The following is a 22,996-nucleotide window of genomic DNA, read 5'->3' on the forward strand; positions in this document are numbered from 1 at the left end:
GTATCCTGCAGTGTTGAAAGTTGTCTGTATTGCCTCAGCAAAACCCTCCACTTCATTTGTGAAACAGCATGTTTATTGGGATTGCATCCAAGTTAGCACCTGGAGGCTATGTGCTCCTGGTGGAAACATAATTCTGTCTTGTTTGAATAATTACGCTTGTGGCAGGTTTTTTTGAATAAAAGAAAATCAGGAGTTCAAATGGGGAGTTGTAACGTAGATAGTTCACCGAGTTAGATGTTAGTACTTTGTAAAATTACTTGAAAGAAGATAAAGAAATCAAGATACTACCAGAAGATTAAGTATGTATTTCCTGCTGAAAATTTTGTAGCCTACAATATGAAGTATTTTTTAATGCACCCTGTGGCTTAATTGTATTCATATCCCATGCTCTGTGCCCCTCCCACCCTTAGAAAGTTGGGGGAGTTACTGGAACAAGATTCAACATGAACCAACAAAACCATGTTAAATTAGTAGAGCTTGGAAATTTTTTTTTTCTTGTAGCTTGCTTTTGCTGTGCAATGAGAACCCTGCCTAGATAGTGAGGGGTGAGTTTTAATATGCCCAAGTCTAACCCATGAATATCATCATTTCTACTTATATTACAAGAGCAACAGAAGCTCTTACTTGAGAGTAAAGCTGCACACATGAAAAGATATAGTTCTTTTCCTTCCTCGGTCATACTAAAAATAAAGTTAACTTTAGCAGTTAGTTCAGTCAGGAGCACAGGCAGAGCTCACCAGATGTGCCTGAGCTTTCTCATATCGGTAGTCAGGCAGAAGGACACTTTCTACAGCCAGTCTGTCTCACAGCTGATATTTTTTGTGGTTTGTGGTCCACTGGTTTGGAGCTCGCAGGGCTCTTCCTTGTTGCCCCAAGTAGGCAGATGAATGACCTTTTGCGGCTGGCTTTCTTTTAACCTGGTGCACTAAGGTTTGCACTCTTTCAAATGTACAGTGCATCTGATCTTGGTTCCTGGCTGTAAGCTGGGGAGGCGGGGGCCTTCTGCCACTTGGCACCAGGGTTTTCACCCTGTTCTTTTCCAACAGTTTGTGATTTGGATACCGACCTCAGGGATAGTTTCCTATGGAGATGATGGAGACACCTGTTCCTTGCAAGTTGTTACCCATTCTGAACAAAAAAATGCTCTGAATCTCTCAGCAGGGGCTACTTCACTTCGTAGCAGAATGCAGGTGATACTATTTTAGGAGGGAGAAGGCAGCTGTGAGGTTATATTATAGTAGAATAGGTCAAAAAATCACTATTTACCTTCATCTGGAAGTTAGGATGTCTGTTGCATTCATGCCTGACTAAGGAGTTTAGTTTCTGAATTTTGGCCATTTCCCAAATAGCCAACAGGAATTCCTTAAAAAAAAACACCCCAACAACTATTTTTGTTTTCCACCATGGCATGTGGAATCTTCCGTTCTTTCCCTCACTGCCATTCGTTCTTGCCTCTTTGCCTCTATGCCTACAAGTTCTTATATAGGAGATTTTGTCAGTAGATCAAGTACGGTTTGCCCATTTGCACAGAGTGAAACAGTATGTTCAAGTCAGTCATCAGGCTGACTTCCTCACTGGACCTCACTGCTACAGTGATACAGCTTGCAACTGTGTGAATGACATAGGTTTTTATTTTCTAGGGTGAAAACAAATCTGAATATTTTTTAGGATTAACACCCATAGGAGTTGTTGTCTACAAGAATAAGAAACAAGTAGGAAAATATTTCTGGTATGTATAATTTAAATGTGCTGTCTGTGCTAGAACAATAACAATGTTGTTATGTATGTATGTAATGGAAATGTATGATTTGTGATATCCATTTGAAAGGTTAATTGTATTGATTTAAAAAATTATACTTGGAATTCTCAATCTTTGTCTGGATTATACAGATTTTTAATTCTTTGAAAATCCAAGTATTTAAAAAAATAGTTCATCTCTACCATACTTATGCTGAAATGTTTAAATACTGCTAATTTTCTGTTGATATCTGGTGCATACCTAAAAAAAAATATCTACTTGTAAATTCCTTTTTGTCTTTGCATGTAAATATATAACATTACGTTTTATTATGCGTGAAATTAAAGGCTCCTGAGGTTCTGTCTTTTTTTCTGATATTACAGGCCTAGAATTACAAAAGTTCACTTCAAGGAAACACAGTTTGAACTTAGAGTCCTGGGAAAAGATGTAAGTTTTTATTTAAGCATGAGAGAAAAAAAAAAGTAATCTCAAGTCTGATGAAGTGGGAAATTTTGTTGTGTCCATCAAAATCTAGTTTATTTCATTGAATTTACTGCAGGAAACCATCAAACTGAAATTAACTTTGTTGATAGTTACTACAAGAACATTACCTGTCCCCACGTGCAGTATGTTCCTGATGGTGCTTGCAGTTTTATTAGAGGAAGAAAGATTTTCTGTCCCTTTTTTGTAGGCAAGGGGACAGAACTGAAGTAGGAATTTTGTGACAACACTACCATTTTATGTTGTGCTCTGTGAATTAGACTAGACTGCTTCTGCAGTGCCTTGTTTATGGTGTTGCATAGTGCTTTTAAACTAGGCTAAATCTACAGGGAAAGCTAATATTAAAATATGGATAAAGGAAAACTCGCAGAGCTATTAGGCATGGGTAGTTTTGTAGCTTGGAAACAGAAGCAGCCACATAATATAGCTCAGAACCCTTTTGTCAGTTTTTAACTTAATTGTGCTGTTAGACCATTTGAAAGAAAACAATGTTGCTTCCAGGGAAGCAAGGATCACAGGTTGATAGCAAGAGAAGAGTTTTTAAGATAAGAGTCAGTGGAAAAAAAGAGAAAAATAATTATCACCTATGAAGCATGTGGGGCAGGGGGAGGAGGAGGAAATTATGCAGGGGAAATTGTGAAGTGCAGTAAAACAAACAGTTGCGGCCAGTCTGTGATTTGTGGTAGCTGGTTGAGTTGTAAGTTTGGTTTGCTGACTTTTGAAAATACTTTCTAGGTGTCTCTGGGATATCAGGAAGTTTATAGTTTTGAAGAAGGATTAGCCTGCTGGCAGTGTTCCTTTTTACTGGTTATCTGTGTGTCTTCATTCATTTATGTAGTGGTTGTTAGTCTCATCCATGATTTTTCCATGAGGCCACTTGGCACATTTGGTATATTCTGGGAAATGTAAATGTACCCTTGGCTGGTTGCCTTGCATCTGTTGTGGAGGGCGTTTCTTGTGCCTCTGCAGGTGTACTGGCAAGTTTTGCTTCTGTTACTCCCAAGTGGTTTGTATCCATTTGGTGTGTTGATCTATGGGAAGTTTATTTCTGGTAGTGTGTTTGTCGAAATCGCAGAGTTGTTTAAAGGCTGGGGGAAGGTTGGGATTCTCAGTGTTTCATGTGAAGGGTGAATGCCTGTTCATGTATAAACAAGTCTGAGTTTGACTTAAGAGTGAATTGCAGTGAAGTGATGCTGTAGTTTCTGTTTGAATACCACATACATGTTTTTTCTGTCTGAACCATGTAGAATTGCAAAGGTTTAACATGCTGAGCAGAAAACCTGGAAGCTTTGGAAAACATGCTTTAGTTGAGACTGTGAATGTTGATGGCCGGTGAACACTTACTATTGTGATCATAAAGCAAACACTTTGACAGTGCTTGGTAATTTCAAGTCTTGACAGGTACTTTCAGGAAATTTTTCAAGAGAACATTAAGTACAAGGGTGTGTACCGTCATTAAAAACTCCTTTGCAACTAATACTCATTTGAAGTGTTTCTACAGTGCTCCATATCCTAACAAGATCAGGAAAGGCCAAAATGGCCCAGAAAAATCTTCCTCTCCCTTTTTTTTAAAGGTTCTAGTGGTGTTGCTTTGAACAAAATTATGTATTGGAATAAGTAAACAGTAGCCTTAGTCTCTGGATTAAAGCTGTCGTAACAATTTATGCTGTTCTGCACCCAGAGGAGGGAAAGCTCATTAGTGTATTTATACAATTGTATCTTCCAATACTCCTCAAAAACTTAATTCACAGATTTATTTTATTCCTATGTTTTTTGGAATAAAGGCTATCACTTTGCCCTTTCATTTGGGACATGAGTTGTAGTATATAATAGGAGACTAAACATGCCATTTTTACTTCATCCTGCTCCCTGGGATAGCACTTTACAGCCCAGGACATTAATATTTCGTTGTTTCGGATGTGGTATACCAAGTCTGGAGCATGTTACATGCCTCCACTTGGTTGGAGAGGACACCAGAAAAGATTCAGGAAGAGAAAAAATAATGGAGACTTTCCCATGGCTTAGATGAAACTTTATGGCATATAGTGAAGGAGTTAACACCATGTAATAAGAAAAGCAGATTATTTATGCGTATATGGAATGCTTTGTGTGAATCGTGTTTTCCATATTGTAGTGAAAACTCTGTGCAGACTGGATTTCAGTTTGTGTTTCCACACCTTTATTCACACTGATGGGTACCTTTCATGGGTACCACTGCTCATCAAGAGGAAGCTGTTGGCACTTCTAGTATTGATGAAGCGTTGCTCTTCTGCACGGGGTTATTTGTGGTAACTTCTTTGTCCTTTCTTTAAATGAATTTGTCTTGAGATTTTTTCAAACTTACCAAAGAATTTGAATGTGTACTTCCCACTAAAAAAAGGGTGGAAGTGGACATTGTGATCTCCTTGACAGATGGTAGGCATGGCAGCCTAAATGTATAGGTCCATGTCCTTAAGCTACCCCATACATTATGGGATGCCTGTGTCAGCCATACTTATGGCTGCTGAGTTTGCTGTTCACACAGTTTCACTTGTCATAAACTTGACGATTTAAAGAGCAGAAGATATTTATGCTTATTGTCTTGTAATAAAGTAAGGTGCTTCACCTATCCTGTTTTGTGGTGTAATCTCCTGTACTTCTTCATATCTCTTACATGAGAACATTTCCTGTATACTTAACTTCTTTATACTTTTCCTGCATACATGTTGCTATTGCATGCAAGCATGAGCATCAGCATTTTAGTTTTATCTTTCACTGCTTTTTGGTACTATGTGTTTTCTCCCTAAGGCTGTTGCTATTGCCGCTTCATAAACAAAATACTGTCCTTAATATCTGGCCGTCAATGACTTATACTGACATGTGAGACTAGGGACCTGGACCAGTTTACAGAAACTCTTTTTCAGTGGTGTTAATTATTGAATCAGTATTTCATTGTCCCCGGAGTGGAGCCATTCTGTGAATTCTGAGCTAGAAGCATGTCAGGCTTTCTGTGAAACCTCTTAAGTATTGGCATGAAATTAGGAACCCTTCCCTTGCAAGGACTGCACGGGAGGATTCCCTGAACATGACAATTACAAAGAATTTCTGAAGATGAGAAAAGTGTATTTGCATGCAGTTTCCTTTAAGAAAACCAAGAGATCCATCTGATGCCCATGCACAATTCCTGGTAGCATAGATGTGTGTTGAGCAACCTTGCTGGAAGTGATCCAGCAGTACAGGTGGCTGCCAAAGCCCTCCCACCCCCCATGCCCAGATGCGAAAAAGCAGAGCCTCGTCACAATGGATGCACTATGTGGATGTGGGTAATTGCAGCAGTGCACAGCACGCTCTTCTGCTTTCCCTGTGTGAGGAACATGGCCTGCTTCCTAGATTTCTTTCTCAACTAAGGACATAAAACAAAATAGGGAAAAACAGGCTATGATAGATTGTAGGCTGGGAATGCAAATGTAGTAGTATGCCAGAGTGAGAGATGTGGCGCTTTTTTGCCTGTAGGTACCAAGTACTACTTCTGTGCTGTTCCCTGCAACCCCACACTGTTTTGTGTAACAGCGCCTTTTACTTGGGTTGCACTGTGTCTGAACATGCAAGTGAGTGATTTCACTCCTTTGCAGAGGTTATGCAAAGCTTCTGTACTTGTTACTTTTCGTGTTTCTTTCACCCCACCAGGAAGTGTTGAATGTTCTAGAGACTTGCGTTCTTTATTTTTTGTTGTAAGAAAAGGGTTTTCTGAAAGTCTGAATTTTTTGTTTTGAGAGATTTTGCAATTTGGGTTCTTTCAAGTCAGAACAAAGCCCCCAGACTGTGCAGTAAAAAATTACACATTTTCAAGACATGCCCTCCTCTGCAGCCTTGCTTAGTCAGATGAGGAGGCCCAGCTCAGCTGAATTCGTAAGGTGAAGTTGGTAAAGATGGTTTTCAGGAGCAATACCAACCACAGAGGCATGCTAGAGGAACGCTGGGGCAATTCCAAAGCACATAATGCCCCCCATTCTGGTGGCTGAATGTTGTCTAAATACAAGAGTGTTGTGTTCTTTTAAATAGTCTCAGAAAACCCTGGAAATATATTTTAATTTTTGAACCCGCTTTTTATACGAATCAAAAGTCTGAAAAGTGATTACATTTATAAGGTGGTTCAGCTGTACCCCTTCTTGCTCTGTCACATGCTATATTCCACCCTGAAATGCGAGTTCTAGGCAGGAACTTTTAAGTTGATTTATTTCTTCTGCAGCTTCTTGGGAAGACTGAACAATTTGAAGAGATGTTCCTCCCATTATGAAGTCAAATTTAGCTTAGATTTCAATTCCAGACAAAAGTAACATTTTGATCTTTATTATGGTTTAAGAATTACAAATTACTTTTGTATCATTCATTCGCACCTACTTAAGCTAGAGTGGTAATGGAGGCTGAAGTTGAGCAAGCACAATGGTGTTAATACATCACATAGAATGGCTTTGGCTTGTTTTTTTTTGGTTGGGGTGTTTCTTGGCTTTTCTTAACCACTTTCTGAGATATTAGAAGGATTGTGAGGTTGGTTCAAGGCTTGATAGTAAAATCTTCAGTAATGGACATTTTTGAAGGAGCACTAGGATTAAAATTCCTGCATAAATTTACATTCATTGTCACTAAGGTGTTAGGGTAGCCTTTTCTTTTTGGTAAGTTCTTGTGTCTTTTTTTAGTTGGTATAATAGGCTGAGATACGTTTGTTTCAATCTTGGCATGCTTTATGCAAAGTGGCATAGCATTATTAATTTGAATTTCTGACTTGTATAATGTTCTTAAAAGATTGACCTTGTGTAACCAATAGTCATACATTGTTACATAAGCTGTAATCGGTATGCATATATCTATGTAAATGTATTAAGACAGAATATTTCCTATTGGAGTTAACAATTGATAGTTTCCAGGGATGTGCCTAACCTGGCAAAGAATAATGTTGGGAAGCAGTGGCTTCAGAGCTAGTGTTAATATTTCTATTACATGTAGATGCATGAGTGTTACGTGTTCATGCTCTGTAACAGTGTGCTCTGTAACGGGGCACGATCCCTCCTTACGCTGTATTAATGTTCAGTGCAACCAGGAAGGGTGCTGTGTGTGCTGACAGGGTTCCTACTGTAGCTTTGAGGGTTTTTTTTCTTACTGAGCTTGCCTTGGTGGCAACCAATATATGCCTTGTCATAAATTATAGCAGCTAAAGCCTGCTCTGAATCACAGATCTTCAAAACATTTTTGATCTGTGGGTGAGTGCAGTGCTTCATGGAATGGGTACAAGTCTACTGACAGTGGCCCCTCTTAGCTTTGGATTAATCCCGTAACTTCACAAACAAGGGATCTTCTGGCTTCCAGAGAGAAGAACTGTTGTTTTAAGTGTGTATCTTCTCTTCCAAGCAGACTGGAGCTTGCCCTGCCTGGTCACTGAGCTAGCTGGGTGCAAACATCTCTGAGCTTGAAGGCCACGTAATCAAGGTTGGCATGGCAGAGCAAGCTGGGAGCTCTTTGCAAAGGGCAGTGTGGGCACTCCTGAGCTAGTATAGCAGTTCCAGAGGCATTTTGTGGTTAGGTGGAGCAATGACCCCTCTGACTTGCCTCCTTTGAAGGCATTAGTAACATGCTTGCAGTCTTTCAGTGAAGTGAGGGGGTGTTATGATGCAGTGCTGTACCAATTACCAGCTGTTTCATGCAGATCTCGAAGGCCCTGCCAGGTCATTCTTCTGACTGACTTGAGAGGCAGCATCAAACAGAGAAGGGCTGTGGCTATATGTTTGAATGCCCATCTGTTTATAAGCTCACAGTATAGTCAAGTGATCTGCATCCCCTGTGCCGATCTATCTCTCCCTCCCATGGGTGCAAATGGTGGGGTGAGGCTATGGCAGTATGAGCCTTAGCGTGCTCTGGAGACTGCAGGACAAGCTTTTAAAGCAGGGGTCCTCAAACTAGGGCCCACGGGCCGGATACGGCCCCCCAGGGTCCTCAATCCAGCCCCTGGTATTTACAGACCTCCCCGCCCCGCCCCCCCCCCACCGGTGGTTGGGGGGTGAAACCAAGCAGCCGCAGATGGCTGCCTGCCACTGCATCCGCGCCGGCCCCTGGTTAAAAAGTTTGAGGACCCCTGTTTCAAAGCATTTAAAAGGAGAGGAATGTTTATGTTTGTCCTCATATTTTTTTAGCGTCTTGCCTTTTTCAGGATTAGGAGAAGGTAGTCAAACAACTCAACGACTGGATACTGCTGCAAGGGTTATGCCCATCCTTTTGCAGCCTCTGGACATGTCTTGCCCCCTCCCTTACGGTGCTGCAAGTCACAGATGTGATGAAAAGTCACTGTACAGAACAAGGGGGGTTGTGCTTGTTTGGTGAGCAGAACTGGCCTCCTGAAATGAGAGACAAACACCAAAGTGGATTCAAAGGAGAGGAGAGGTGCATTCAGAGTGTGCAGATGACCAGCCCAGCTGTGGAAGCAGTGAGCCCTCATGGATTACGATGCCTTTCCTTTAGTACACTGGGCGCTCTGAAAGCAACAGGATGAGTAGCAGGGAGTAGCTTGTGAGGCAGCAAACACTGAGTGGGTTTGCAATTGCCCTTTCCTATAAATCATTAATAAAAGTACAATAGTCTTTGTTTCTTTTGGTACAAATATATTAGAATTATAAGGAAAAAAACCCTGCTAAGTCTTATGACCTGTAAGAAATTACAAATGTTCAAGGTGGTAAAAATGTTGCCTTTTATTGAAAACAAAAGTTTATGATGTTAAAATGTAAGGTCATCCTTGCTTTACCTGTACAAATCAATTTATTCCGTTAGGGGATAAAGATTAAACTTGGAAGATATCACTGCCCTCAGTACTGCTTAATTTTTATGTATGCATTTATAAATTGTGAGGGTAATCGTACTACTCTTGCAAGCCTTAAATAGTCTTAAAAAGTAAATGGAAGAAGTCCTAAACCTAGATGTGCTGTATGCAGTGTCATATTGGACTTAGTTGCAGCAAGTTACTGTATCCTTCACAGAAAACGTGAAAAATGTGTAAGAATTATGAGTTGTCTCATCTGTGTTGGTGAAAGACCTTGGAGATTAATGTTTTAGTCTTTCTTTCTCTCTCTTCAGTAACATTTAACTGTGTTATTTGACTTATTGCACGCATCCATTCCAGGGCAAAATTTTTAAGACTTGTGCTTTTCCTTCAAATTGAAATAAGTAAACCTCAGTGTCTTATCAGAGAACTTATTGGTCTATCTCCTTACTTTTAAGTGTTGTTTTATTTTCCAGGTCTGAATTCCGTAACTTGTTGGTAAATTGGATCTATGGGTCTATGCTGGTTTTTCCTGAGTGCCTTTGATTGCTGCATACTAAGTATAGATATTTCAGCATGTAGTTAATAATCAAAATTTTTTTCTTACTGGCTCAGATAGCTTTCTTCCACCTTAGAAAATAAATGCCTTCAAGTGATGGAATCAGTAATGTTTGCTGGTCAGATCTTTCAGTCCTATGACAATGCAGCTATACTGTCCCTTTTTTAGCCATTTACTGATAGTTATGTGTTACGTGCCATTTATATGGGAAAATTCTAAGTTTTAACTTGAAAAAGAATTAAAAATTAACTAGAAGAAGCTTTTCTTTGTTGGGAATCTTTCCCTGAATTCCACTGGCATTTGAACCGAGCTAATAAGATATGGCAAAGATAACTTATTTTAAAAAGTCTCTTTAAAAAAAACACAACAAACACCCCAGCTGCTCTCTGTCCGTCCTTTCCCCCATCCCACAAACTCTCTCCTCTGAGATTATGTAATTAAATGAATCTAAGTGCAGCAGAGGGTTCTTTGCCTAAAAGTAAAATTTAGAAGTGGACAAAGAAGGAGCAAGATCCTGCATATTAAAAATGAGTCACTGAGTTCTTTCCTAACAGAAGCTGACTCACCATATAACATAAAGGTTGCAATACCAAAACCTGATAATATTCTTTAAAAGTGCACTGGTGACTATATTGTGTGGGTTTATATGAAATCACATCAGATGATGGTCTGATCTAGAAATTGTAATGTGACTTCAATAATGAAACCTGAAGCTACATTTCTGTTAAGTGTAAAGTAAGCAAACGACAAGTACCCCTTGACATATCTTCTTTAAAACTTTAAAACTGCAAAAATGCAGTATGATCTTTCAGTGGGTAACCTCTTTGTTTCTGGTTGCCAGGCAACCAAGAGCAATATGGTTACTCTTGAAAAGTCTATTATAAATATAATTTTTTCCTTAACAATCTTCAGGATTTTCCAGGCAGCTTTTTTTTTACTTTTTTTCCCCAGTTACTTAGATTTCCGTTCTATTTTGGAAGAGCTTCAGTTTTTAAGTTTCTGGTTTTACTTTTTATAAATTAAACTTACTGTTGCTCCAAGTTAACCCCCTTGTGAATCCTGCAGAGAGATGAATATCTCTGTCAAGTCTGAAATTGCATTTTAAGGAACTGTATGAATATATTTACAGCACTAATCTACTACATAATCATTTTATGCTATGCATAGCAATTTCAGATAAATCCTACTTTTCAGCATTCTCAGTGGCTGTATGTCTACTCCCGTTTCTTGCTGTGATGTCCTAGGGAGGAAAATGTGCTTTTGAGAGAAGTCTAGAGGATGATTTTCTTTCCTCGGATATTCCATGGGACTGTTCCAGCCAACCATTAAGCTAACTAAAAAAAAATCCATGGTCATACGTATGTCTCCAATTTTCTTTTTTTAAAATTTATTTTAATTTGTGTCAGGGAGTGGAAACTCAATTATTCTAACCACAGGTGCAAAGTTCTGTCATTTTTACTGTTATTTGTTTCAAGGTGGAGGAGAGGCTGCTTGAGCAGGCAATGTTTGATTTGGTGAGGCTGCCTGACAGCCATTAATGGAAGTATAATTGCTTCTTGCTAGAGATGACATTTTGAATTCTAGAGAACATACTGAATTAGTATGTGCTTTGCAAGGTGCTTGGAGGTCACCGCACCTCATCAAGTGAAGAGTGGAAGAAACTTGCCAGAACTCTTTACCTGTGTAGGCATGGCACTGCAAAAGTATGACTAACGCAAGGGCATCCATTTCCTAAAACCAGCTGCTGAAAGTGGAATGAATCATACTCCCTTTGTAATTCACGTATCAGGAAAATGGTTTTTGGACTCAGTTTTCTTACAGCCAGTATTGTACTGCGCTGTGGATTCACACTGACGTCAGTGGAACTGCTCATTCTTTGTGCAAATCACAGACACAAAACTGAGCACTTGAGTTTACTGAGTGACAGATCGATTCAAGTGTATTTTATGTGAACATAGTTGAATGTTTAGCTTGTTGGAAGCAAGCAGTGTGCTGTGTCTGTTGCTTCTACTTGTCTATTGGAAGTATTTCATAGTCTGTATCTGTCTGACTTCTCTTTCATCTCTCCCTGCCTTTCTCTCATGTCTCCTGTACTGATAGCCAATTTGCAGTGTGAGGTTTTAAGCTTTGAATATTCTTTTTTGTTGTCTTCCTTAAGACACTTTAAGGTAGATTTTAGGGCTTTTACCTTTGAGCTTTTTCCTATTATTTTGAATTATTCTGAAGTTAGCTAATTACTATTTTTTTTGCCTTTCCTTCCTCCCATCTTTTTTTATTTCCAGTTTTACCTTGCTTCTTCTCTACATGTATGTTTTGTGCATTTTCTCTCTGTGTTGTTGCTTCATAGTAGTTTATCACAAATCTTGATTTTCTTTCTCTTATTCTTGCCTTTTTGTATACTGTTAAACAGAACATTGGGAATATTTTTGCTTGACATCTGAGGTACAGTTTAAAAAAACATCAGAAACGTAATATTTGAAAAAAACCCTTGTGTTTTTTAATTAGGAAGAAAGCTGATACTTACAAACAAGAATGAAGGAACAGGTGTGTTTCAATAATCTGCTTTCTCTTCTGTTTTCCTGTATCTGAGGAGTTGATTCTTTAAATAATTATTTTCAGGCAATGAGAAACCAAATTGAAAACCTCTTTTAAATGAAAAATTCTCCAGAATTATAAAAATTGCTTTTCTTCATATTGATATCTTCTTTTACATGCATTGATATGAGACGGTTGGGTTTTGTGTTCAGTAGATGAATATTCATTTCACTAGCAGAATCCCTCATAATGACAGTGATGTGTTTTGTTTTCAGTGCAATGAAACTTCCTTCTTTTTTGAAGCACGTAACAAGATCACATGCAAACATCTCTGGAAATGCTGCGTAGAACATCATACATTTTTCAGGTGAGTGGTGCAGAAGTTGTGGTTTCATTACGAAAATGAGGGCTGCTATACAGGGTAATAACCTTTGTCCTGATTTTGGCTGGGACAGAGTTAATTTTCTTCTCAGTCACTGGTACAATGCTGTGTTTTGGATTTAGTATGAGAATAACGTTGATAACACACTGATGTGTTAGTTGTTGCTAAATAATGTTATACTCAGTCAGGGGCTTCTCAGTGTCTCAGGCCCGGCCAGCGAGAGGGCTGGGGGGGCATGGGGAGCTGGGAGGGGACACAGCCGGGACAGCTGGCCCGAACTACCCAAAGGGATATTCCACACCATGGGGTGTCACGCCCAGTATGTAACTGGGGGGAGTTGGCCGGGAGGGGCCGATTGCTGCTTGGGGCCTAGCTGGGTGTTGGTCAGCAGGTGGTGAGCAATCGTATTGTGCATCACTTGGGGTTTTTTTTTTGCTTTTGGATTTTACTGTTCTCTCCCTTGCTTCCCTTTTCATTACAATTGTTGTATTTTATTTTGTTTTGTTTTGTTACTAAATTCCTCTTATCTCAACCCATGAGTTTTACCTTTTTCTCGATTTTCCTCCCCATCCCGCTGGGGGGGAGGGGAGCGAGCAAGCTGCTTCATGGTACTTAGTTACCAGCTGGCGTTAAACCACGACAACCTTGTTATGCCTACAGAGTGCTGTAACACAGGCTTGCTGCCTGGAAACGTATTTTTGCTCTTTGTTGTAGAATGCTTTTAAAAGCTGATGCCTTCCCTTTTCTTACAATGATGTGAAACAATAATTTTTAAATTGGGTTGTTCCATGGTTTATTTTGTCTTAGAATTCTTTTCAAAACAGTATCTCAGGTTGCGTAAAGTAGGCTTTAACAGAGGTATCCACAAATGTATATGGCAGGATTTAAGCTGCCGTATACATTTTTACGTATGTAACCATCAAATTTTCTGTATCAGCATTGACTTGAGTAAGGTGTTTGGATTTTGTACATTATTGTTTCCTACAATGCACAGAAATTTTGGGTTTTGATAGAAAGACTCGTTGAATTTCCATAGTATTTTAATGTTTTGCATATTTCTTGATGTGTATAAAATATTTCAAATATTACATATCTCAAAACACCTCCTTCCACTGTTGCAAAAACACTAACAGAAATGTGCAAGGGTGTCTAGCTAGGCACTGGTCGATAGAATGCTTAGAGCTAGCTTCAGCAGTGCTGTAAATGAGTAAGCTCAGAATCCCTCCTGCACCCTCATTACTGTGGCATGATGTTTTTGCCTGCTTGTCATGGTTTAACTTCAGCCAGCAGCTAAGTACTAGCTAGTATGATCCCACAGTGTGCCCAGGTGGCCAAGGTGGCCAGCAGCACCCTGGCCTGTATCAGAAACAGTGTGGCCAGCAGGACCAGGGCAGTGACCGTCCCCCTGCTCTGGGCACTGGTGAGGCCGCCCCTCGAACCCTGTGTTCAGGTCTGGGCCCCTCACTGCAAGGGGGACATTGAGGGGCTGGAGCGTGTCCAGAGACGGGCAGCGGGGCTGGGGAAGGGGCTGGGGCACAGGGCTGATGAGGAGCGGCTGAGGGGGCTGGGGGTGTTTAGTCTGGAGGAGACTCAGGGGGGACCTTACTGCTCTCTGCAGCTCCCTGACAGGAGGCTGTAGGCAAGTGGGGGTCGGTCTCTTCTCCCAAATAACTAGAGACAGGACAAGAGGAAACAGCCTCAAGTTGCAGGGGAAGTTTAGATTGGACAGTAGGAAAAATTTCTTCACTGAAAGGGTGTTCAGGCATTGGAACAGGCTGCCCAGGGAGGTGGTGGAATCACCACCTCTGGAGGTGCTGAAAAGATGTGTAAATGCAGTGCTTAGGGACATGATTTAGTGTGGACTTGGCAGTCCTGGGTTAACAGTTGAACTTGATGATCTCAAAGATCTTTTCCAACCTAAGTGATTCTATGATTCTAAGTACCACGCAGCCTCTCACTCCCACTCTCTGCCCCCACTGGGTTGAGATAAGAACAGTTTAATAATTTAAATAAAGTAAAACGTAATAGTAATAATAATAGTAGTAGTAAAAGTAGCAATGGAAAGGAAAAAGAGGAATAAACCCCAAGAAGTCCAAGTGATGCACAATGCAATTGCTCACCACCCACTGACTGACATCCAGCCAGGCCCCAAGCAGTGATCAGCCCCTCCCAGCCAACTCCCTGCAGTTTATAAACCGAGCATGGCATTCCATGGTATGGAATATCGCTTTGGCTAGTTCAGGCAGCTGTCCTGGCTCTGCTTTTTCCCCTCCCGGCTTCTTGTGCACCTGCTCACTGGCAGAGCACGGGAAACTGCAAAGTCCTTGAGTTAGAGTAGGCACTACTCAGCAACATCTAAAACATCAGTGAGTTACTAACATTATTCCTATATGAAATCCAAACCATAGCATTGTACCAGCTACTACAAAGAAAATTAACTCTGTCCCAGCCAAAACCAAGACAGTGCTTCTGTGAAATATTAAGCCAAAGGCTACTGTTGCCAGCAGTTTACAGTAGACACTAAAATGAAGAGGTGTGTAATCAAAAGGGAAGGGCATAAACGTGGCTTTGTGGAGCTCTCAACCCCATAAGAGTCTGCCTGGAGGTAGGGATGAAGAGGGACTAGTAGAAAATTCTGGGTTTGGAACCTAAGGTTTGTATTTCTCTTTTCTTTTCTTGGGAAGGGGACTGTAATTGAAAAATATGTAACTTACTCTGTTTTATTTTTCAAATTACAGAGTGCCAGAGAATGAATCAAACTCTCTGTCAAGAAAATTCAGCAAGTTTGGATCCATAGGTTATAAACATCGGTACAGGTGAATTTATTTCATTGTTTAAACTTCAATTAATTCCATCTTTTCTCCTCTTTTCTTCCAATGAAAGAAAAAACCCCACCCAGACTATGACTCAGAGCAGTTCTGCTGACAATGCATGCATCAGGGCCATTTTAACAGACTCCTCATGGGAGTCTGACAGTTTTGGGGCAATGTGAGTTACTTCTCATTTTCCAGATCCCCGGAGCTGGCTAGGGTCTGCTGTAGCTGTAGTGAAAGTGAGAGTAGCCTTGGCAATGCTTGAAGTCAAAATCTCCTTGTAAGTCCTAAAATTATGTTCATGTCCTAAAGGGTTTTTCCTGACAGCTGGGGAATGAGGAGGCATGTTAGCTGCCAACTTTCTTCTGGGCATTAGCAAAGTGTTGCTGCAAAGGAATGTATAAAGTCTGCAACTGCAATGCCCTTCTTTACAGCTGCAGCTGAACTATGGCAAAGGCTCTCAAGCCAAATGGTTATGTGTAACCCTGTAGCAGTACTGCTGATGCAGTGCAGTTGATTTAACAACAAAAATGAGAGCAAATCTGAAGGGAGACGGGACTATCTTTTCTAACTGGAATAGCTGGCAAAATTGGATAAACATTCAAAGCTGCAAGCCTTGAAAGATGCAGTAAACTTCAGACTAAGGGAGTATAGGGAGCACTCAGTCTCAGTTTTAGCCTTAGTTAACCAAGCAGATAGTGTGACATAAAGGGCAGTTAATACTGTGATACAGAGGAAGATACAGCAGGGAGAGTAGGTTTAAGATCCTCTAGCTGCTTTGTCACAAAGGACTAGCAGAATGTAGGATGTAGTTAAAATCATAAGATTTCAGAAACCCAATAGTTTTTACTGAGTTTCTTTGAGACTTTGTATTTTTCAGCCTGTTGAAATGACAGCTCTTTGTCTAGTAAGGCACTTGATTGGCAGTTGGCAACCACTTTTAAATCCAGTTCTGTCACACTGGCTGAGCAATTTTGAGCCAAGTAATTTATGGTCTGATTTTTAGAATTGCTTTAGAGTTGCATATTCATTGAACCTGGAAAGGAGAGTGAAAGCAGCAAATCAAAACCACATCTGAAAGCCAGGCCCCTTTCTTTTTCCAGTTTGATTTTCTCAGTTGGTCAAGTGGGGATAAAAATAGTTTTTCATCTTTTGTAGTTATTTTGAAGCTGCTGGGTGAAAAGTTACTGTTTACCATAAATGGCAAATTCTAGATATTCTTTGCCATGGCCTGCAAATATACCAGGTTTGTTTAGGTTTATTTTTGGCTTGTCTGTTTGTCTCTCCTTCCTATCTGTATTTCCACCATCACTCAAGAAATAAATACATGGATCATAATAAGTAAGGCTGACAGTCATTAGTCGCCTCTTAGGAAGACTTTTCTAAGAACAAGAAAACCATAACCCCCAACTTCTTCAGCAGCTCCTGGATTGGAGTTAGTGTATGTGGTAGGTACTAATAGCAGTGTGTAATAGTAGCTCTATTACACTTGTCCTCAGTCGATCAGAATTCATAGTCAACAATCTGTTACCCTTGGATGTAAGATATTGCTTGTGAGGAAGTGTTTCTGATGGAGAGATGACTATGCCACTTCTGAGCCTGAGCTCATGTGACAGTCTGGACTGTCTGCAGCCAGGATCACTGGTGTATTTCTGTTCCATTTTCTCCAACATATTTCATAATAATCCACATTATTTGGGTTATCACATTATCTGGCATGATACAGCTTCTCTTTACTGTAGATAATAAGGGAGTGATTGTGCTGCCTTTTGGGTTTCTAGTTGGATCCTCAACCACATTACACCATCTGTGAAAATGGATAGTTCAGTGGGTTTCTGCGAGAACTATGGATGAACGTTTCCTCTGTTGGACCATGTCAGCAGATTGGAGCAGGGGGCACTGGTACTAGGGGGGGGAAAGCTTTGCACTTACCAGAACCTTCCAATCAATTTTAAAAACATAACATGAAGCAGTTAACTACATTTGAGTTATTCCTGCTGGTGGTGCATTCAAGTTCATCTTCCCTTTTGAGTGAGTTTCAAGGGTGATCTGTGATATGGATTGCCATGTTGGGTGGTGGTCATTACTGACAGCTGTGTTCATAATGTTAGTTTTGTCTAGAAGGCATTGAAAAATATATATTCCTTCTAGTACAAAGTGTTTCCTGTTTTGCTGCAGTGATTCTTGAGGACTCCCCCTGACCTGAGTAGATGTTCCAGTAAATGTGGGTTGTGACATCTGGTTGCACTATATTGATTATACAATGTAAATGATAAATAGGCATAATTAATTGGTTATTGACATATTAACTCTTTTCTTGGAATTCAGCACAGCAGAAACAGCATTTTCATGTGCTTTGAGAATCTTCTTTTTCCTTATCCATCAGCTTTCATTGTCTTCCCTCATTGCCTTTTGTTCTTGATGTAGCGCCAAAAGCAATGACAGTGTTGTCTATCTGTATGCATCATTAGCTCAAATCAGAAACCATAATCCCACTGTTTGACTGTATGTGTGGGAACCATAATATTATCTTCTGGCTTTTTCTTTTTCTTTTAATCTTCTATATTCTTCTCATTAGATGGCAGATACTTTTCAGGAAAATAATTTCCTTGTATTAAAAGAAGATGCTTTGGTTAATGCATGGAGGTGTTAGTGTGAGTGGAAGGTCTTATTCCCAGATGTTTTGTAAAAAACTGCTTCCAGAATTTACGATACTGGCATGGTTGCCAAACTTAAAAGTTGAGCAGAAGTGTTTTCTGGCTAACTTGGGAGCAAAAACCCCATTGAACTGAATGTCGAAGAATAGCATTACTGTGATGTAATGTTAGAATTTGGGGGTTTTTTTGTCCTTTAATTCTTTTACAGATTTTGAGAAGATAAAAATTCTGCACTGCTGACTACGCTTTTGGGGCTAGTGGTAAAAACACAATCAGTATTTAGTGGAGTCTATTCATGTAACTCAGAAAATCTACATGTGTAATGCCTGTATAGTTGGTTGCTGGTACTATACCTGTTTACTTCTAAGTCATTGAACTGCAGGTGTTTAAGCAACTGGGAGTTGAACTTTCTTTTGTGTAGTAGGTTTCCAGAAGCAAACATGAAGTTTTGGGAAGGAGTTTGAGGCCTGTTTTAAATTTTTGTTATGAACTCTATAGTCCGCTTAGTCAGATAGAGAGGAATACTAAAATGAGCATAAAGGAATTTATTGAAACTAATAATGTAATTGTGCAATGAAGAAGAGCTTTACTGTAAATGGGAACAAAGACTTCTACTCAATTTATTATCATTTGGGCCTGTGCTAGCGAGAACACTTTATTACAGTTTGGTTTGCACGGGGTTTTTTATGACCTTTAGGTGGTCATTCCACGGCAGAGAAGTCATCCCTTACTTGACTGGAACTGAGCAATGTTAAATGTGTGTTTTCCCGAGACAAAAACTTACAGAAAGAATTTAGGAAGGAATCAGATTACTTAAGAAAGTCGTATGTTAGAATATATGAGGTATGTTAGAATATATGAGGTTACAAAGGGTCACACTATCTTAGCCTATTCCTAAGAAATCAGCATTTTGTTTTAGTTACTTAGCCTTTCTTGAAAATGCCAGATATAGCAGAGGTTGGCACAATCTGTTGATGATTGTGCCAATGACTGACTCAAAACAAAAGTCGGGGTAGTGCCACTCAGCCGGAGAAGCAGAGCTGGAATGAGAACTGAATAGCTAACGAAATATGCTGCCCAAACCCTGTGCATTATTTTCAGTGTAAAGATCCTCTGTTTCTTTTATCATTTTCCCATGATTTTGTCATGTTTTCAAGTGGCAGGAGATCTTTGCAAATGACCAGAGACCCTTCTGTGCAGCTCCCGCGGCCTGACCAGAGCATTGAAAGAAGTCGCAGCAAGACTTACCCCAAAAGAACACAACAGACCGGTAAGTCTTCCTATGCTGGGCCTGTCTTCTTTGGTCTTTGGTTCATTTTGTTTTCAAGAGACAACTCAACTGCTGCAGTGTCCTCAAGGATCTCTCAGAATGGATTCCCTGTTTTGCCTTAGGTCAGAATTTATACCTCACCTTAACTGGATCTAAAAACTCCAGCTTTGTGGATGAAAGTAAAACAGATGGTGTGCATCAAACATGATAAAACCCCATGTTTATAGGTATAATGTAAAGTATGAAAGGGAAGTTTGAAAACAGGCAGCGAGCACGTTTTTTTTAGGAGTTCTGTCTCTCAGTGAAGAATTTTATACCCGTGTTTCTTTGTTGGTATCCCATTGTTCAAGCTGCTTGATGCAAGGTGTCTCTTCTGTACATCTTCTTCCCCGTTCAAGGGTAGTATCCTTTTATTTAGGTATCAAGTGGGACAGAAGTTAGTGCCATGCCCTCTGCAGTTTTAACATGCTCCAGATGTCTGGGCTGGAAATCTGTCCTGCATGCTGACGATGTCAGGGGAAGCTGGAAAAATTTACAGGTGTCAGAGGAAATGTGTAAGATTAAGCATGGATCACAGGAGTCATACCCAGAATAATGGATGTTTCCTGAAATTTAGTAATAGAGATGAAAAGATTTTCTAATGTCAGGCTCCAGTTCTACGTATGATTACATGTGTATCCTTAGCTTCATCTGTGACAGCAGTCACACAGATTTCAGTAACGCTCCATGCATGGAGTTAAGTATATATGCATGTGTGTAAAAAGTTTGAGAAAACACTTGCCTGGCCTTTAAAATGTAAGCACAGTTTCCCTTTACCATGGGTTGGTATGGCACTATAAACTTTTCAGAGTCACTATTTTTAGAAAGAGAGCAGGTATATACATCTAGAAACCTCCCATGTTTATTCTGGATGCTATCTTTTGACTCAGAAACAAAACTGGTGTGTTTTGCCTTTTAGCTGCAGTAGGTCTTGAAGTGTAGAGTAGACAGAAGTATTGCCCTTGGAAAGTACAAGCAGATTTTTAAAAAACTTTATTTTAGTCAGTTTAGTGTAAGAAGAGAAGGATTGCTTTGCTTTCTGATAATGATACCTTTTTGTTGTTTTGTTGTGTTGTCAATGGGTGCCTAAGAGGACAAGAAGCTGTTCACCCTTGAACCTAGTGACTTAGGGTTCTGTTCAGCTGAGCTGTCCTATTGAAGATGAACAGCATTTCTCACCTTATTAGCCTCTAGTTCAGTTGTGCAGAAAATTATGTGACTGTTCAGAGGTAAACTTGTCAGCTGAAACTCAGCCCTTAGTTGAAAATAATGTTTGCCGCAGTGCATGCAGTCAAAGTCAGTCTATTGCTGCAGGGGTGTGTGTTTTCTGCTTGTTGGTGTTTTTCAGTCTCTTTGACTGGAATTGTGAGGAAGACTGAAATCTTCCCATGGCCCATTCTGGTGATGTAACATGATGCAGAATTCTCTGGACAATGTGTGTTTTTTGTTTTGGTGAATTTAAATACTTACTTCTTACTTCAAAATAACAAGGCTGCTTTTTCACCATTTTACTAATATATTTTTGTAATCTGTATCACCCATCTGCATTGGTTTCCTTTTACTTCAACTTAATTCATTACCCATGTGTTCAAAGTGTGCAGTTGTTTTCCACTGGGGCAGGTGTATCACCTCAAACGATTTTTAAATTAAATAAATTTGTTTTGTTTCCCACTTAAAATAAGAGCTAAAGGAAAAGAGATACATCGTTCAAATTCTGCCTTTCCCTATAAATGAGCTTATTTTTTAGTCTTTATATTTTCATTTTGTATTTGGGTATTCACAATGCTACATATCTAATACTCATTCTCCCTTTAAATAGGCTTTCAGATGCTGAAGGCAGACTAAAGGCTATTTCTCTTCCCTGTGTCAGACACCATGTGACAGTCTATTACATGTCACTAGGATAAATCCACCCCTTTTCACCTAAACTGGATCTTGGATATAGCAAAGTCCATTTCACACAATAAATCAAGTCTTTTTGCTACACTTAGATATTACATCACTTGTTTAAAAATATTAACCCTATGTAGATTTTACATTTACAGAATAAATTTTTATCTTGCAAATGAGCCTGGTGTAAACAGTTCTATAAGTTTCTTAAAACTATCCCTGATTGAAATATTTTAGGGAATAATGTGACATTTCTTCTTAAAATAAATACTCCTTTTGCATAATGAGTTTATGAGGATGGTTATCATTGATGGCTATTCCTTTGCTCTTTATTTGGTGTCTGTGATATGGTATAATAAGAATAAATATGCCATGCTTAACTTTTTAAACAGGGTGATTTTAGTTTGCATGTATTACATGTTTCTTAAGGTGTGTTCTGCCAAATGCCACTTAAATTAGGATCCAGCTGGGTATGGCTTATAATTTAGCTTTTTGGAATGAAAATCAGAGTTCCATTTATTTTCCCAAAACCCAACAACAATTTACAAATAATTCTTATGCAGTAACTTCCTTCCCCCTTCTCCTGCTTCTTTACTTATTTTCCTTTTCTTAAGATTGCAAAGTTAAGTGCATGAAAGGCTTCCTCTCTGCAGCCAGTTCAAGTAGCCATTCTGGGCTGGTTTTGTTTTTATCCATTGGTGCCAGTAATGGGACAGCTATAGCAGTGGTTTTGGGGACAATTAGATGAACCAGAAGCTGCCGACTTACGGCTGTAGCATATGTGGTCTGCATTGCCTCCCTCACAGAGGTGTGTGTGAAGTGCTGAAGCCTCTAACCTCTGGCATCTTGTTATTTTCCCTTGTTCCTTCTTTTTGTATGCATGTTCTGGTGTTATAAGCAATTACATTTTATGTGTTTGTTACTTTTTTTCTGACACCTGAAGGCAGAGGTTAGCTATCCTTTGCAGATAATAATACTAACAATGCTTCTTTGTCACATTGGTCCATTAAAGTATGCTAAAGTCATTAGGACTGCAACCACTTGGTGAAAAGTTGGAGCAGGTGCCAGACAATGATAGGAAATATTTTCTTTTATTTTTCCTGTTAAAATATTTGTGCTTTAAGAGAGGTTTTGAAGGAGGCGATACTGTGAACAGAGGGCAACTTGTATAAAAGCCACTGCCGTTGGCCGATTCCCCTGATGGGGTAGACAGGGCAGACAGTTTGGCTTTAGCATGGCAGATTATTTTCCTACAATCCAGATTACAGTGATTTAAAATGCCGTAACCTACCTTCTGTCACTTGCTTAATATGTTTCACATCTCAGTTGTTCTAGGATTAGTGGAAAAATCAGAAGGAAACTTCAATGGCTATGCAACCAATGTTTTTATATTAGTGCTTTTTTTTGCTTTTTGCTTTTTTTTTTTTTTGTGTGTGTTTGGGTCGATGTTCAAATTAGCGTGCAGTTGGAGAAGGATTTGGTTGGTTGGTTCTGTGGAGTCTTATATGTGAGATACTTGTAGCTTGTTTCATTTGTATATTCTCCTCATTTTGTTTCTTCTGATAGAAAATTATAGTTGCATTTTGTTCTGGTTGCAAATCATAAACTCAAACATGGAACAGGACTTCACGTTATTCTGTCTTGCCCTCTTACGGCAAGGCTGATAATGTATAGCTTTCACAACAGTGCATAGGGTGAAAGCATTCATTATTCTTTTGGCTGAATGCTGCACATGAAAAGCTCCTTGGGAACATCCTCCCTGGACAAACACTGATGTGACCAGACCTGTTGCTGTGGGTCTGACTTTATTCAGCAGTGGAAAACACAT

At 39.6% G+C, this 22,996-nt stretch overlaps 1 protein-coding gene across 3 annotated transcripts in view; it reads left to right on the forward strand.

Annotated features, from left to right (window-relative positions):
- EPB41L4A (erythrocyte membrane protein band 4.1 like 4A) overlaps positions 1-22,996 on the forward strand; it is a 134,059-nt gene that overhangs the window by 74,302 nt on the left and 36,761 nt on the right. For all 3 annotated transcript variants that reach the window (XM_037374146.1, XM_037374147.1, XM_037374148.1), the window contains exons 8-12: positions 1,641-1,729; positions 2,122-2,185; positions 12,393-12,484; positions 15,238-15,315; positions 19,127-19,239. In XM_037374146.1, the coding sequence (XP_037230043.1) occupies positions 1,641-1,729; positions 2,122-2,185; positions 12,393-12,484; positions 15,238-15,315; positions 19,127-19,239 (436 nt within the window). The remainder of the gene's footprint in view (positions 1-1,640; positions 1,730-2,121; positions 2,186-12,392; positions 12,485-15,237; positions 15,316-19,126; positions 19,240-22,996) is intronic.

This window comes from Falco rusticolus, chromosome Z (assembly GCF_015220075.1).
Source record: "Falco rusticolus isolate bFalRus1 chromosome Z, bFalRus1.pri, whole genome shotgun sequence".
Lineage (NCBI taxonomy): Eukaryota > Metazoa > Chordata > Aves > Falconiformes > Falconidae > Falco > Falco rusticolus.